We start from the raw sequence: 15,963 nt of genomic DNA, 5'->3' as shown, positions 1-15,963 counted from the left end.
TTATGTAGCCAAAATAATGTCTGCCAAAGATCAGTTTTTCCTACCCTGAAAATAAACATCTTATAACTGATATAGCAGCAGAAGACAATTATCCTGTAACAACTTTCAATAGTATTGACATCTTCTTTATTTCAGGATAAAAAAGGTTTACATTATTCCTTGGTGTATATTAAGGTTAATTAAAATTTGAAGTTACATTGCATACTTTCCGATTTAATTATCTTGCTTGTGATACAGTTGAAATATTTTTTTAAATTTCCTGAAAATTGACCGTTAGAAACAGGGTCTAAAGGAAATTATGTAAATAAATATGGATGCATTCGTAACTGAGGAGAGAAAATAATCAGATATATTTTATAACTTGCTATTAAACAAAACATATTGAGAGTGAGTTGCTAAGAAACATGCTAAATTAAAATAAGCATAAAAGATGGCTAATCAATGAATTTTTTTAAATGTCAATTTTAATCTTCATAAATTATCTTGTGCTGAATTTAATTTTCAAAACTAGAGTACTTGGCATTTTTCACAATACTTTCTGTAATTCTTTTGGATAACCTTTTAACTTAACTTTTTAAACTTTTTTTTTAACAGTGACAAGTTTACTAGATTTTGTCAATGGAAAAATGTAGAACTAAATATTCATGTAAGTAATTACATTTATCTTGTCAAAAGCCGATGTAGGAAAGAAAATGTGTTAGATTTTAAAGAATACTTCTCCTTAAAAGGCCTTAGTAGGAAGAACAATGAGTATTATTCTGATATGCTGTTCTATTCTTAGATGTACATAACCTCCTAGCACCATTAATGATTCCTCCCTGGCTACCCTCTCTGCCTGTTGGGGGGCAGTATTGGCCTGCTAAACCCAGGGTTGTGAGTTCAGTCCTTGAGGGGGCCACTTAGGGATCTGGGGCAAAATCATTACTTGGTCCTGCTAGTGAAGGCAGGGAGCTGGAATCAATGACCTTTCAAGGTCCCTTCCAGTTCTATGAGATAGGAATATCTCCATATATTATAAATGTGACTTAATAGCCTTGTGGTTTTGAAATAGGTAGGTACAGGAAACAGATTGTTTGAGCACTACTTTTCAGCAAGAGAAGCCAACCCAAGTACTATTCTGTCTCGCTCTGTTTTTTCCCTTCAAAAGTCAGACCTACTTGCCTCCATTTGGTATATTCTTGGCCTCATCCCTTAGTCCTAAAGTGTTTTACTCCCACAATTTCTTTGTCTGCAAGACAATGTTGCTCATGTAAGCTGCTGTCTTGGATTCATCTCCAGTGAAATCCTCAGCCATGCCGTCATCTCCTGTCATCATGGCTATTGTAAATACCATCTCTCTGACCGCCCCAGATTCTAGTGCTTGCAGACATAGGGAAGCATAAACAATAAGAGAGCTACTTTCTGAAAACAGGTAGAGAAACCATAAATCTAAAAAATAAAGAACAGATATCCACTTTCATACATTCATGTCAAATGAATTTAGAGATTGTAAAGGGGAAAGGTTCTGGGCATTGGAAAATGAAATTTGTGTGTTTTGAATTCACAGCTGACCATGAATGACTTTAGTGTACACAGAATAATTGGGCGAGGGGGATTTGGTGAAGTATATGGTTGCAGAAAAGCGGACACTGGAAAAATGTAAGTCATATACTGTGTTTTAATAATAAATATAAACTCTAAATATATAAGGAAAAAAATCTCTGAATTAACAAAATCTCTGCAGAGCGGAATGATCAGCTTAGATTGCATCATTAAATTGGGCAATAGAGTTTTGTCCTAGAGTCCAGTCAGTTGAAAAAGAGTTTGAATTTATGGAGTGGCTTAAAGCCTCATTGGAAGTTTGATCCTCCAAAATGCTGGACACTCAGGCCACAGTCTTGCAAAACACTTAAGCATATTCTTATTGCAAACACCCGTATGGTCCCTCTGAAGTCACAGGAGACTTCTCATGTGCTTAAAGTGAAGGGTGTGCTTGAGTACTTTGCTGGCTCAGGGCCAGGAGCGCTCAGCACATTTCAGGATTGAGCCCTGGGATGGAGACGTGTGGGCAGTTTAAGAATACAGTGTCCTAAATCAATGTAATTAAAACTATTTACACTCTTGAGCAGAGCGTTTGAAGGAAAAAACAGCAGGAATGGTTTCTTCTAGTTGACAGTTGGTGCTCCATTGTTAGAATTGCGGCTAAAACACATTTGGGGGTTCAAGTTCCCAACTCAAACCCTTTGCTTTCTCCGGCACTGCCACTCACACACAGCTCCTACTTTCTGTGTAGAAAACCCCTGGCTGTGAGGCCCAATTCTCCCATCACATGGTCATCTTTCATTTTCTGGACATAGCAGGGGTTTTCCACATGGTTCTGTCTACCTAGTCTCCTACCCACTTGAACCCAGGGATCCTTCTTAGATGATTTCCACCTATCTGAACATAACATTCCTGATCCCTGAGGTACTGAGTATTTGTGGTTCCCATTGGGTTCAGTGGTAGTAGTGGGTGCTCAATACCTTTGAGATCCTGACTCTGAGCTATTAACAAGTGAAGGGTCCCTTGAAATGACTTTCATGTTTAATCTTTCTGCAGTGACGTTCACCTCAAGTATTTATTTCAATAATACTATTAATATCTTCATTCCTGTTGCAGTACTTTTGTGCACATATTGATTTATTCTTTTTTAGTTTGAGATTTATAAAATGGGCCTGCCATGTAGTCTGTAGGCCATGCACAGAAATGTAAATGATATCCATCTCTTTTGGACAAAAGCCACACTAAATAGGCTTCCACCTCAGAGATAGAGTTAGCACATTTGCCCAGTCGCTTTCTCTGAAGAAGCCTGAATGCCTAAACTAAGGAACTCAGAACCAATAAGGGAAGCAAAAGATGTCCCTCCCCTTCCTTTCCCTCCCCCCAGTTTCCCTGAAGTGCAGAGGCACGAGAATAGAGAAAGGTAATGGGGGTAGGAGCAGAAAAGTCAGCCAAACGTTTCCAAACCTGACGTAAAGCTTTAGGTTAGGTTCATCTTTTGGGTAGAGGTTTGGGTTAGTTCTTACTTTATCCAAACCTGTTCACCCATCCCTAATCTAAATCCCATTCACTCTAGATGGCTGCCTCTGCTGCAAGGACTTTGAGAAGCCATCCCGCCAAGGTAACTGCCATTGGTGTTCCAGTAACCCAGAAACAGACACCTGAGGCTGCTCCCAAAGCAGCTCCTCCAAGAGCAGTGTAAACAGAAGCCAACTTAGTGTTAAAAGCAGCGTATCTTAGACGAGAACATAGTGGTGCTATATCAGAATGACGAAGTGAGATATTGACATCAACTAGCCTTATCTGACCCCAGATCATTTACCAAGGTCAGTAGCCCCAAGGGACAATTAAGGGCTAATGTTAAAAAGGCTGTGTTAGAAGTAATTTAAAAACTTCCTAATGTAGCACGGAAACCAAGGACGAGAGCATCTGTGGTAAATACACATTCCTGGCTTAGAAATGTAAAATGTGCGTACTCCATACACATGACTCAGCTCTGCTGGTGTTCTCTGGAGTACTGATGGTATGTGGTGGTTGCAAAGCAGGGCTGCTTTGAGGCCTTCTGTCTGCACAGAGCACGGACACTCTGGATTGTTATTAAACATTTACATTATGCTGTAACTTGTATGGCACTTCTATAAAGAATATTTTTAAATGATACACTCCTGGTTTGCCCTGAGAATTCTGGAGGAGCACTGAAGGGCGTGGGAGGTAGAGGGACAGGGCAGAGACACTGTGCTTAATGAAACTCATTTATGGTAAAAGATGCAACATATGATCTCCTAGCACAGATGCTGACAGACATATGGAGGAAAAGGTGCACGATCCTGTTCATGCCCTTGGTCCAGTTGACCATGTCTCTTTGGAGACATGGAACACTGCTGGATGTGTTAGCCAGACCCCTTTGTACTTGGAGAACTAGGGTCACCATTCTGCCTTGGTCATGTGTGGGGGGGGGGAGGGATTTGGAATGAAGGGGCTCCCTACTTCTTCCCCCACTCTCTCTCAGCACACCTGAGCTGGATAAACCAGAATCTAGTCTCATATATATAGTGAACCCACTTTTCAGAGATACCAGGTTTGCACAAACCTTGGGCATACAGGAGCTCCAGGCATATCAGGAGGTATAACTGCCTTTTAGTTTATTACAAGAGCTGCCTAAGTGTGTTGGGAATTGCTGAGTTGGCTGTGTGAGCATTTCTACAGACAAACATCCTGAGCCTTTTACCTGTGGTGCCACTGACAATGTGCTTAGTCCCAGTTTAAGCCAATTTTTAGCAGATTGCTATCAGATTCGTAGACTTGTTGGGATCCATGTCATTGTGCTCTTGTTCTTCATTAAAACATTGAACACTCATGTTCCATGTCTAAAAATGCCATACAGTCATGATATATGGTAGGAGAAGATAGACACAAAAGCCTTCTCTTGTATCTCTGACCATCTGTTGTGTAGTAGAAAACAAACCATTTTCCTTTTTAAAAAAATGTCCGAACCTAGCAGGCCTCTTCTGGGTAGAGATGAAAGCACGGATTCATATGGAATCAGAATAGGGTCCATGTAAACATTCCAGTTAACTCATACTCCAAATCCTGGTTTGCGGATATTGAAAAATGGACTCCAGTTATCTTTATCTAATCTGTGTTTTTATGATTCCCTGATCACCCTGGTGTCTGGATGCTGGCCACCTTAGACTTTGTTATTTAGGTATCCTAGGAAAACCTCTCTATTGGGAGATTGAAAATAATGTGTCAATGCTCGGAAGATGTTGGAGTGGTTCTCTAGGGGTATGTTTACACTGTACTCTGAGGTGCAATTGCAGCTCATGTAGACATACTTGCTCTAGCTTTAGCCATGCCAGCATTGCCAAAAATAGCACTCTAGATATGGTGGCACAGACTTCTGTGCAGGCCGTACAAGCATGTACCTACTCACAATGTTAGTCTGCTCTGAAGCCCGCACCTCCTCATCGATGCTGCTATTTTTATTCATGCTAGCCTGGGTAAAGTTAGCCCGGGTATGTTTATCCAAGCTGCAATCTCACCTTGGATTTCAGTATAGACATACCATCTGTCTAGATGCTATTTTGAGACATCTAATATAGATGTAGGTCTTTAAAGACTCTGCTCAATATACTGTCAATATATTTATCTGTATAGATGGCATGGATTGTTGGTGAAAAATATTGAGGGGGGGGACCTTTTCCAATATGCTTTTCTGAATTATTAATATTTTCAGGTATGCAATGAAATGCTTAGATAAGAAGAGGATCAAGATGAAGCAAGGAGAAACATTAGCCTTAAATGAAAGAATTATGCTGTCGCTAGTCAGTACTGGAGTAAGTATCCTGGAATTTTTTCTCCATCTTTTATCGTTATTTTTTGCAAGTAGTATCAAAAATACTGTGTAGAATACATATTCCAATAATTCATTCATGTATGGTGTAGGGGAAGTCAAAGCAGACCAAAGGATAATGGTGTTAAGTGCCCAAAGGTCAAAAACAAAACCTGAAACCAAACAAAAATTAAATAATGATATCACATCACCTAGTTCTTACGTAGTGCTTTTCATCAATAGTTCTCAAAGTGCCTAACAATCTTGAATGTACTGATCCTCTCAAAACATTAAATTAGCTTGTCCAATTTTTCTGTTATTGCTTACTTCTGTTGTTTTGGTCCTTTGGCCCTAGAAGTAGAATTAACTGCCAAGTTTACATAGGAAAGTTGTCTATGTGATATTTAGATCAGTTTTTAATCAAAAACTTCACAAACTTTGTATATAAAAGGAAACATTTCTGGTATTTATTCTACAATTCTGGAGTCTCACAGCTCATTCCATATAGGGAAACTTGAGTTATGTAGAAGAGACGTTCAGATGGAATCCACAGAATGAATGTTGCCCCAAGTGATTATAAAGCAGACTTCGAAATGGTAGAACCTCCAGAGTACAATAACCTCATTATATAAAGCCTAAAATCAGCTCTTGTCACCATGGTTACAGGGGATGTTGGTAGAAAGGTTAATTTTGCTCATGATGATTACTTTGTTCAAATGAGATTCACAGTTTACAGCTCAGTGTAAGCACATCCTTATGGCCCAGCCCAGTTAAAAAATGAAAGGGATTGCATATAATTTTGTTAAAGACTTATTGGATAATGTGTGTCCGCGTTGCTGCTTGGCAGATATTAAAGAACTCCAAAACAAATACAGTAAAAGCTGTGTTATCCGGCACTTTATCAAATGGAAAGCTCTATTAATTAGCATTTTTGATATCTCCCTATACAAATCTTCAGTCTAGTAACTGGAACTAGTATACTGCCCAGGAGGTTATGCAATTGCACATTCTGCACTGTACTTCTATGCAAAAGAGGCAGAAGACAACAAGTAAGCAAGTTGATATCAGGGATTTATTCAAAAAAGCAGCTTCCAGGGTGTGTCTGGGCTGAATCTGTAATGACCCTATATCTCCTACACCTTCAACATCTACAGTGATAATTGATGTTGATAATGATGACCCCGAGGCACTGCAAGATCCTGAAATGCCTTCTGAATCATCAAAGAAAGATTCAATTATGTTCAGTCTAGTTTTAGTGTTAAGTGTATTTTTAGTGATCTGGGTGTATGCCTTGTGCTCCCCATAGTGATATGTAGTGTCATAAGATAACCTACTGTATAGAAAACTTTACCTGTATACACCTTAGAGCTTCAAAAAACTAGCCACTCTGCAGTGCAGTACTACTACGGGATTGGTGAGTACCCGTATACTATTCTATACTTTATTCATTTTATTGTATTCTATTTCTTTGAAAATTGGTATTCCATTGGTAAGTATAACTCTTAGTTAACTGGAATTTTTGATTAACCGGCACCCTCCGTTCACCCAACATGCTGGATAACAAAGCTTTTACAGTAAAAAGAATTTGCTGTCTTCTCAAAGAGAAGATATTCTGTATCTCAGTGAGATTACATACATCTTACATTTTTGTCTCTGCATTCTCAGAAATGTTTAATGAGCATTCATTTCTTGCTGAACCTTGTTATTGTGACATGCTTAATGGTAATTTTTCTTTTAAATGCACACCGACTGTCCTCACCAATGGTCTGTGCTTGTGCATGTGGACCATGTGGCACCTGGGCTATCAGCCATGGAATCCACTCATGTAACAGACCATCAGCATGGTCTGCCTCCCACCAGCAGCTTGAATGCTCTTCAGATTGTTTCTCTGTCTTGTCTCTGCAGCCTGTGGTGGTGATTTGGTGGGGTGGAGGGTATATTTCTCTAAGGGACAATCCCTTTCTCTCCACATGCTTTCATTCCACATGTCCTATATATTTATTCCTGCTCCTGTTTTTCTTCCTCACCCTGAGTTTTCAGAGAACCCAAAGAACTGTCCCCACAAATAGGGCTGCTCACATCAAGGAAATTTACAAGATGCAAAATGGGTCTCTGGTTTAGGAAGTACAGCTTGCTCCCAGGCACCTGATTTTGAGGTATTGTTTGGCTCAGAGAGAGAGAGCCACACATTGCCCTATAAGCACAGGGCAAAACCAGTGATAGATACTGCTGAGAGGCACAGATAGGAGCGCCAGTCTACCTCAGGCAGACTTGTTCTCCCTGTTCCACTAGAGTGACAGATTTGCCCCCTGAGGAACACAAGGAGCATTAGCCTCCATAAGCCCTCTTTCTCTGCAGCCCATGTAATGCCTGCACATGCTTTTCAGCCACACAGGGTGTGTCTACACTGCAATTAAAAACTCATGGCTTGCCTGGACCAACTGACTCGGGCTTGTGGGACTCGAGTTGTGGGGCTGTGTAATTGCGGTGTAGATGTTCGGGCTTGGGCTGGAGCCTGGGTTCTAGGACCTTGCGAGGTGGGAGGATCCCAGAGTTTGGGCTGCAGCCCGAGCCTGAACATCTACACCACAATTAAACAAAACCTAAGCCTGAACCCTGTGAGCCTGAGTCAGCTGGCATGGGCCAGCCACGGCTTTTAAATTGCAATGCAGACATACCCACAGTTCCACTGGCATGGCTCAGAATATTCCACCAGATGTCTTAAAGGCTGGGGGTGTCACTCCCAGCTTGAGCAGACATACTTGCACTAGCTCTCATTGTGCTAACAATGGTCGTGTAGCTGCAGTAGCGTGGGCAGCAGCACAGGGTAGCCTCCGCAGGCAGGGTGGTACTCGGGAATAAATGCAAAAAAGAGAAAATCGATACGGTTCAAGGGGGGGAGCCCTAAAATGCAAAAGCAGCTTCTTGTCATCTTTCTCTCTGCTATCTTCTTCTGTAGCAGTGCAAGAGCTCCTGACCAGATGACCTTGAAGAATCTAACCCAGTTGATGGGGGAGATGTCCTTTTCTGAATATTTTGGTTTAGTAACTAAAAACACAATTTCTTCCTAGGATTTGAGTCAGAAACCTAATGCCTGGACTAAAGGGCTGGGTCTCTCTCTGAACCTAGCTCAAGGAGATGTTCTCAGGGCAGAGTGAAACTCCCAGCATTGGATCAGAGGCACATATATGAGCCATGTGTTTTTACACGTTCCAGAAGGCCAACTATATCTTGTCCAAAATAGATGCAGCTGTTGTAGCAGAGGCCAAGGTGTCAGCCAGCAAAGAACACTTGGCTAGGAAGATTTTATATTTCACATTGAATATCTCCATACAGATTTTTGGCACTCTTCAGTGTTCCTCTCTGTACCCTTCATTTAGTGTGTGTTTTAATCACATAAGCAGCAAAAATGACAGGGCAAATAATGTGCTGTAACTGCTGCTTTATCGTGTCACTGCTACCTTGTGTCCCCCCCCAGCTGGAATGATGTATTCGCCTATTTTTCATCTGATAATTAAATGGTGAGCTCTTTGGGGCAGGGATCAACTTTTTGTTATGGGTCTGTGTAGTACTTAGCATGGTTGATCCCTGATCCCTGACTGGGTCCTTACATGATACAAAGATATTTTCAGTACAGGATTTTAAATGTCTTAGTCCTCCCAAAGATGTTTTCTAAAGCCTTTTACATTTACCCCCATAAATATACAAGAGAGTTTTTAGAGCACGTCTTGACGTTTTATCTCAAACTTTTGTGCAGCACCCCATGTTCCTATGAACAGTCCTTGCACCATGTTTGTATGGGGCACAAGAGAAGGATAATCTGGTTCAATTAATACATTCCATGGTACAGTGGTCCTTTGTCTTGAGCAAGGTTTGTTTTAATATGTTAAAATCTACATTTTTATGAGCTTGATAAATGTAAGAATTGTACTGAATATTGGTCATTCACTCTTAGGCCTTGTCTACACTGCCACTTTACAGCACTGCAGCTTTCTCGCTCAGGGTGTGAAAAAACACCCCCTAGAGCTCTGCAAGTTTCAGCGCTGTAAAGTGGCAGTGTAGACAGTGCACTAGCACTGGGAGCTGCGCTCCCTGCACTGGTAGCTACTCCCCGCATGGAGGTGGTTTTGTTAGCACTGGTGCCGTGATTACACAGCCATGTTAACGTGCTGCCGCGGCAGCGCTTTAACGTTGCTAGTGAACACTAGCCCTTAAACAAAATTGTATGGCTTTGACTTTATTTTTCCACATTGTTTAATCTCCCTGTGAACAGCTGAGTGGGCAGAACAATGAGGCAGATGAGAATTTCATTGCCCTCTGGTGATCAAGTGATATCTTTTCAGCTCTCCCATCTGTTTTGGCTTACAAGTCACTGTTTTTCTCATCTGTCAGAAATTTTCAGGCAAAGTAAAATCTCAGATAAAAAAAATAAATGTTGAAGTTTTGCAGGAAGGTGCTCATCTTGGAATTTAGTTTCTTCTTGGGGCCAATTGCCTCCGTAAGTTGGGTCCTCTCAAAGCAGAATGGTTTGCACCTCTCTAGTGCGTTTTATCTAAGGAAGTCATACTCCTTCTCTTGCCTGCGTTTTGAGAGAGGGAGGCAGTCATTGACTGTAAGGGGTAATGCCTTTCCCTTACCACTGAACGGAATCAACACGTGGTTTGAAGTTAGAGCTAGAAAATTATGACTTGAAATAATGCTCAGTTGTTTTATCATTGAGAATAATTATCCTTTGGAACATTTACCAAGTGATGCGGTGGAGTCTCCATCACCTGCAGTTTTTAATCAAGTTCGTTATTTTTCTGAAGGGTATGCTCTAGCTCAGCCAGAACTTTTGTGGAATGCAGGAATCACGGGTAAAATTCTATGGTCTGTTATGCAAGAGATCAGACTAGATGATCATAATGATCTTATCTGGCCTTAAATCTGTGAATCTATGGCTTCGATTTTGAATGTCGATTAAGTTTTCTCAGGGCCATGTCTTCAAAAAGAAAAATTTCCACAAAACTGCTAACGATAGGATCTAATGCTCTGATATGACAAAAAAATCCATGTACATCCTTAGATGAGTGGCTAATGAAAGTTCGCTTTTTCTATTAAGGATTAGCAACAGTTTCTGTAAGGTAGCTTCCTTTCAGTTCCTAGGAAGAGTTCTGTAAATTTGCTACACACTTTCCCTTGTAATTGAGCAGGTTAATGCAGGAAATAATATTGTGCCTTGCTTTGCTATTCTCTCCCTGCCCGACCAACACAGAACAAGTGTTTGACATAATTTTCTAGGTTAAAGTCAGAAGAGGAGAGAAAAAATTAATTCTTGTAGGTATTATGGCATTCTGAGCGCACAAAATTAACTGCGCTTGTTTTGAAAATGGTAGGATAAGGTCATTCATAAGGGACTTTGTGATTGGAACATTAATTACCTTGAGCAGCACTTGTCTTTCCTGGTGGATAGGACATATGTGGTACACGGATAAATTGTGGAGCTGGAAGTTCATCTTAGAATCTCTTTAACTGTAAATCCAAAACCTTTATTAAGTAAAGGCAGTCAGGTACAGCGTGGATTCCTGGTCTAGAGAGAGAAAACACAGGACTGTGCATCAGTCACTTTAACTCCTTTTATTATTTGCATTGCCACTCACTGTCTGCATGACCTGATGAAGTCAATTCTTAATACATCTTGGTGTCTTGTTTTTTCTCATCTGTAAAATGGGGATAATACTGTACCTCACAGAGGTTTTCTGAATCTGAAGGTTTAAAAAGTGCTCTGAGATCTTTAACAGGTGCTATGAAAGTGAAAGGCTTTATAAGTCAGAAAACCATGCCCAGTATTTGAGTTGAAGAAGAGCTTGTACAAAAAACCTGTTAAAATTGTTGTTTGTTTCACAATAGTAGATTTTCTACTAAAAAGATAGCAAATTGTCATCCAGACAGAATAGGTACTAGGTCAGTGGTCCCTCAGGTCTGTGTTAAAACACCATTCCCTCCCTTAACTTTCCTGTTCTAATAAGAACAAACTACATTCAATTGTAGCTTATCTTATTACATTTTCAAATATATTGATTTTATATTAATTACAACACAGAATACAAAGTGTACAGTTCTCACTTTATATTTATTTTTGATTACAAGTATTCGCACTGTAAAAACCCCCAAAAGAAATAGTATTTTTCAATTCACCTAATACAAGTAATGTAGTACAATCTCTTTATCATGAAAGTTGAAGATGTAGAATTATGTAAAAAAAAAACTGCATTCAAAAATAAAACAATGTGAAATTTTAGAGCCTGCAAGTCCACTCAGTCCTACTTCTTGTTAAGCTAATCGCTCAGACAAACAAGTTTGTGTACATTTTCAGAAGAAAATGCTGCCTGCTTCTTGTTTAGAATGTCACCTGAAAGTGAGAACAGGCGTTCTCACAGCACTGTTGTAGCCGGCGTTGCAAGATATTTACGTGCCAAATGCGCTAAAGATTCATATGTCCCTTTATTCATCAACCACCATTCCAGGGGGCATGCGTCCATGCTGATGACGGGTTCTGCTCGATAACAATCCAAAGCAGTGCGGACCGACGCATGTTCATTTTCATAATCTAAGTCAGATGCCACCAGCAGAAGATTGATTTTCTTTTTTGGTGGTTCAGGTTCTGTAGTTTCCGCATCAGAGTGTTGCTCTTTTAAGACTTCTGAAAGTATGCTCCACACCCCGTCCCGATCAGATTTTGGAAGGCACTTCAGATTCTTAAACCTTGGGTCGAGTGCTGTAGTTATCTTTAGAAATCTCACATTGGTACCTTCTTTGCGTTTTGTCAAATCTGCAGTGAAAGTGTTCTGGGTCATCATCCAAGACTGCTATAACATGAAATATATGGTAGAATGTGGGTAAAACAGAGCGGGGGACATACAATTCTTCCCCAAGGAGTTCAGTCACAAATTTAATTCATGCATTATTTTTTTAATGAGCGTCATCGGCATGGAAGCATGTCCTCTAGAATGGTGGCCGAAGCATGAAGGGGCATACAAATGTTTAGCATCTCTGGCACGTAAATACCTTGTGATGCCAGCTACAAAAGTGCCATGCAAATGCCTGTTCTCACTTTCTGGTTACATTGTAAATAAGAAGAGGGAATCATTATCTCGTGTAAATGTAAACAGACTTGTTTATCTTAGCGATTGGCTGAACAAGAAGTAGGACTGAGTGGACTCGTAGGCTCTGAAGTTTTACATTGGTTTGTTTTTGAGTTATGTAACAAAAATTCTACATTTGTGAGTTGCACTTTCACAACAAAGAGATTGCCCTACAGTACTTGTATGAGGTGAATTGAAAAATACTATTTCTTTTGTTTACAGTGCAAATATTTGTAATAAAAAATAAGATACACTTTGATTTCAATTACAACACAGAATACAATATATATGAAATGTAGAAAAACATCCAAAATACTTAATACATTTCAGTTGGTATTCTATTGTTTAACAATGCAATTAAAACTGCGATTAATCGTAATTAATTTTTTTGAGTTAACTGTGATTAATCGACCTAGTTCCTAGTTGTTGTAAGGCAACTGAGGAGCTGAGGGAAGTTTTACATGACCACCAGAGGGCACCAAAATTCTAAATTGCCTGCTCTTTATGACTGTCAGAGCAGCCCAGCTGACTGGATTGAATTTCATCAATTTATAGAAACTTAATTTGCAGGTAAGGATAAAATTACCTGTTCTGATTATCAGAATTTCCCATATGAATTCATTCAAATGATTTAGTCTCTCCTCTGTTTCAACTGGCTAAACAGTATTCCTGTAATCTCAGTCTCCCACCTTTCTTTTCCATTCCCCAAGGGACCCTACTGGTTACTTCCTAGGCTCTTGCATAGCTTGTGAGCTTTCACATATTTTTTGTAATTATAAGGCTAGTGGGAACGTAGGTCACACTTCCTCCTTCTGTAGAAATGTTGGAACATGATCTGGGAGAGTGCTTCTTGGGGTTGCAAATCTTCAGAAGAGAATCGTGTCACTAGTTGCAGTGTTTGATTTCCTATATTCATTTTATATATTTGTTTTGAAAACAAGAAAATATTAGTATTTGCCAAACTGCATATGGACTACATCAAAGTGTATAGATAGAAAACAGAAATCATTTTAGAAGATATCTTAATGTAACAAGGGCACTGCATATCATGTGAGGTAAACTCTTCATTGATTTCCTTTACAGGACTGCCCTTTTATAGTGTGTATGACCTATGCCTTCCACACCCCTGACAAACTCTGCTTCATCCTGGACCTGATGAATGGTAAGCAAAGTTAATGAAAGGAACCATTCTGGTAACGGTGAAGGATGTGACAGGGCTCATGGAGAGCTTGGTAGAAGAGGGGAGGAAGGAAGGTGAAGAGCCAGAGAAAATACGGAGATTGTGAGCCTGTGAGAAATGGGAGGACAGTGGAGAAATAGAAGGGAAGAAATGGAAAAGGTTTAGAAAGAGATTGAAAATGTCTAATTTAGATCACTTTAGGATGTCCAGGAGAGAGATCTGAGAGGCAGCCATAGATAGAAGAAGAGAGAAAAGGGGGAGGTAGGTTGGGAAATTCTGGAAATAAAGGTGGCAGTTGAGAAGGTCTCCTTGAGATAGCATGCAGAAAGATTGGATGTAGAACTCAAGGATGACAACAGAGAACATGGAGAGGCACCCAAGAAAATAATGAAGGAACTGTCAGCAAAGCAGGAGGAGAATGAGGAAAGCAGAGTCATGGAAGCCTTAGAATAAAGGTGAAGTTGAGACCCAAAGAAAGGGATCCACAGTGTCCAAGGCAGAAGATCTTGCAAGTTAGTGGTACCTGACGTTCCTTAGCAGTTTGGGGGACTGCTTTTTGACCCTGATCCGGCAGTGAGATGCCTTCAGTTGCTAGGGTGCACCCTGGCACGTTGCTCTGTAATTTAAGGATCAGATCATGTAAACAATTAAGAATGTCTGTAACTGTATGCATATGAGTAATCTCATTGAAGTCAGAATGGTAGTTGATTATTCAAATTGTCCTAAAAATTATTTTGGGACAGTTCTCTGGCCTATGTTATACAGGAGGTCATTCTAGATGATCACAGTTGGCCCTTCTGGCCTTGCAATCTATGATTCCGTGAAAATAGTTATGGCTCGTTATTTTAAATCTGTAGTTTGATCATGAACAGTTCTATACAAATATTCAACCTCTTGTAGTTGTGATTAGTTAGATAAGTCACCTTGTGTTGTCTGTTCCCTGACTGGATGAATGTGCAAGCACTTCCAGCATGAATATTTCCATGTGCAAATAGAGAATTTAATTTCTTTAATTTCTTTGCAAACCCACATATGTGACTTGGAAATTCACTGCAAGTGACACTTAATTTCTGGAGTGTTCACTGAAAGCAGTCACTAAAGAGGAGCAAACGGGTGATATGAATTCATGTTTAAAATGAAGTGATATTTGCTGATTATTTGTAGAATATCTACTCAGCTTTATTAATTTCTTGGAGTATTGCCAACATGTACGCTCAAATGCATGAAAGCATCCCCTGCAAGTGCCTAAGTATGTGAATCCAAGCTCCTTCCTGTCACACAAGTCGACAGAACCTACAAATTAGTAGACTTTTATCTTCCTCCTTACATAGATCTGTATAGTACAGCTTTCCACCTGCCAATGTAACAGGACTTTACTATTCTCTATTTTATGAATTACATCCCAATTTTTCTAATTCTAGGAGGAGATTTGCACTACCATCTCTCACAGCACGGGGTGTTTTCTGAGAAGGAGATGAGGTTTTATGCTACTGAAATCATCCTGGGCTTAGAACACATGCACAATCGATTTGTTGTATACAGAGACTTGAAGGTAACCATTTTATTTACACAGCCACTTATAGGGTAGTGATGAACAATCTAGGTAGGGTTACCATATGTCCGTATTTTCCCGGGCATGTCTGGCTTTTTAGTTGTTAATTGCAGTCCGGGAGGATTTTTTAAATATATAAAAACGTCCGGAAAATACGGACGTATGATAACCCTACCCACTGCCCCTCTCTCCTCTTGGGGTGTCAGTTCGCTGCAGCCTGCGGATTGCAATCTCCCCTCCCCCCAGTGCTGCTGCAACCCCGCGCCCCATGGCTAGGAGCGGTGATGTCTCTGCAGCCAGCTGCAGGTGGGGGGGACCCGCGGCTGCTTCTCCCTCCCCCGAGCATCCCCCGCCCCCCCCCCACACCCCCCCCCCCCCCCCCCCCCCCCAGGCCACGCACACAGCACTTCTCTGCTCCAGCCCGGCCAGAGAGGGAGCCCACAGCTGGAATGCAGCCTCGCAGGTGGGAGCGTGTTGGGGCTGGGATGACCAGCTCTGGGGCAGGCCCGGGGCCCGAAGCAACTTCCCGCCCCCCCCCGGCTCTGGCTGCTGCTGCGCAGGGGAAGCTCCTGGCTGGGGGTGCATGGGCTGGAGAGCGGCGAGAGCCGGGAAAGTTGGAGCCTGGGGAGGAGGCGGCTGTTTCGGGTGGCTGGGAGGGAGGGGGGATGAGAGGGAATGTGGCGCGCTCAGGGGAGGAGGCAGGGCCGGGGCAGGGATTTGGGGAAGGCGTTGGAATGGGGGCGGGGTAGGGGCAGAG

At 41.1% G+C, this 15,963-nt stretch overlaps 1 protein-coding gene across 1 annotated transcript in view; it reads left to right on the top strand.

Annotated features, from left to right (window-relative positions):
- The window catches only part of GRK3 (G protein-coupled receptor kinase 3), a 46,806-nt gene that overhangs the window by 4,072 nt on the left and 26,771 nt on the right, over positions 1-15,963 (top strand). Inside the window, exons 4-8 of the mRNA XM_026656968.1 lie at positions 595-646; positions 1,547-1,638; positions 5,255-5,354; positions 13,558-13,636; positions 15,076-15,206. Coding sequence (XP_026512753.1) covers positions 595-646; positions 1,547-1,638; positions 5,255-5,354; positions 13,558-13,636; positions 15,076-15,206 — 454 coding nt within the window. The remainder of the gene's footprint in view (positions 1-594; positions 647-1,546; positions 1,639-5,254; positions 5,355-13,557; positions 13,637-15,075; positions 15,207-15,963) is intronic.

Source organism: Terrapene carolina, unplaced genomic scaffold, assembly GCF_002925995.2.
Source record: "Terrapene carolina triunguis isolate 2854851 unplaced genomic scaffold, T_m_triunguis-2.0 Scaffold234, whole genome shotgun sequence".
Lineage (NCBI taxonomy): Eukaryota > Metazoa > Chordata > Testudines > Emydidae > Terrapene > Terrapene triunguis.
This window is presented reverse-complemented; position numbering and strand designations above follow the sequence as displayed.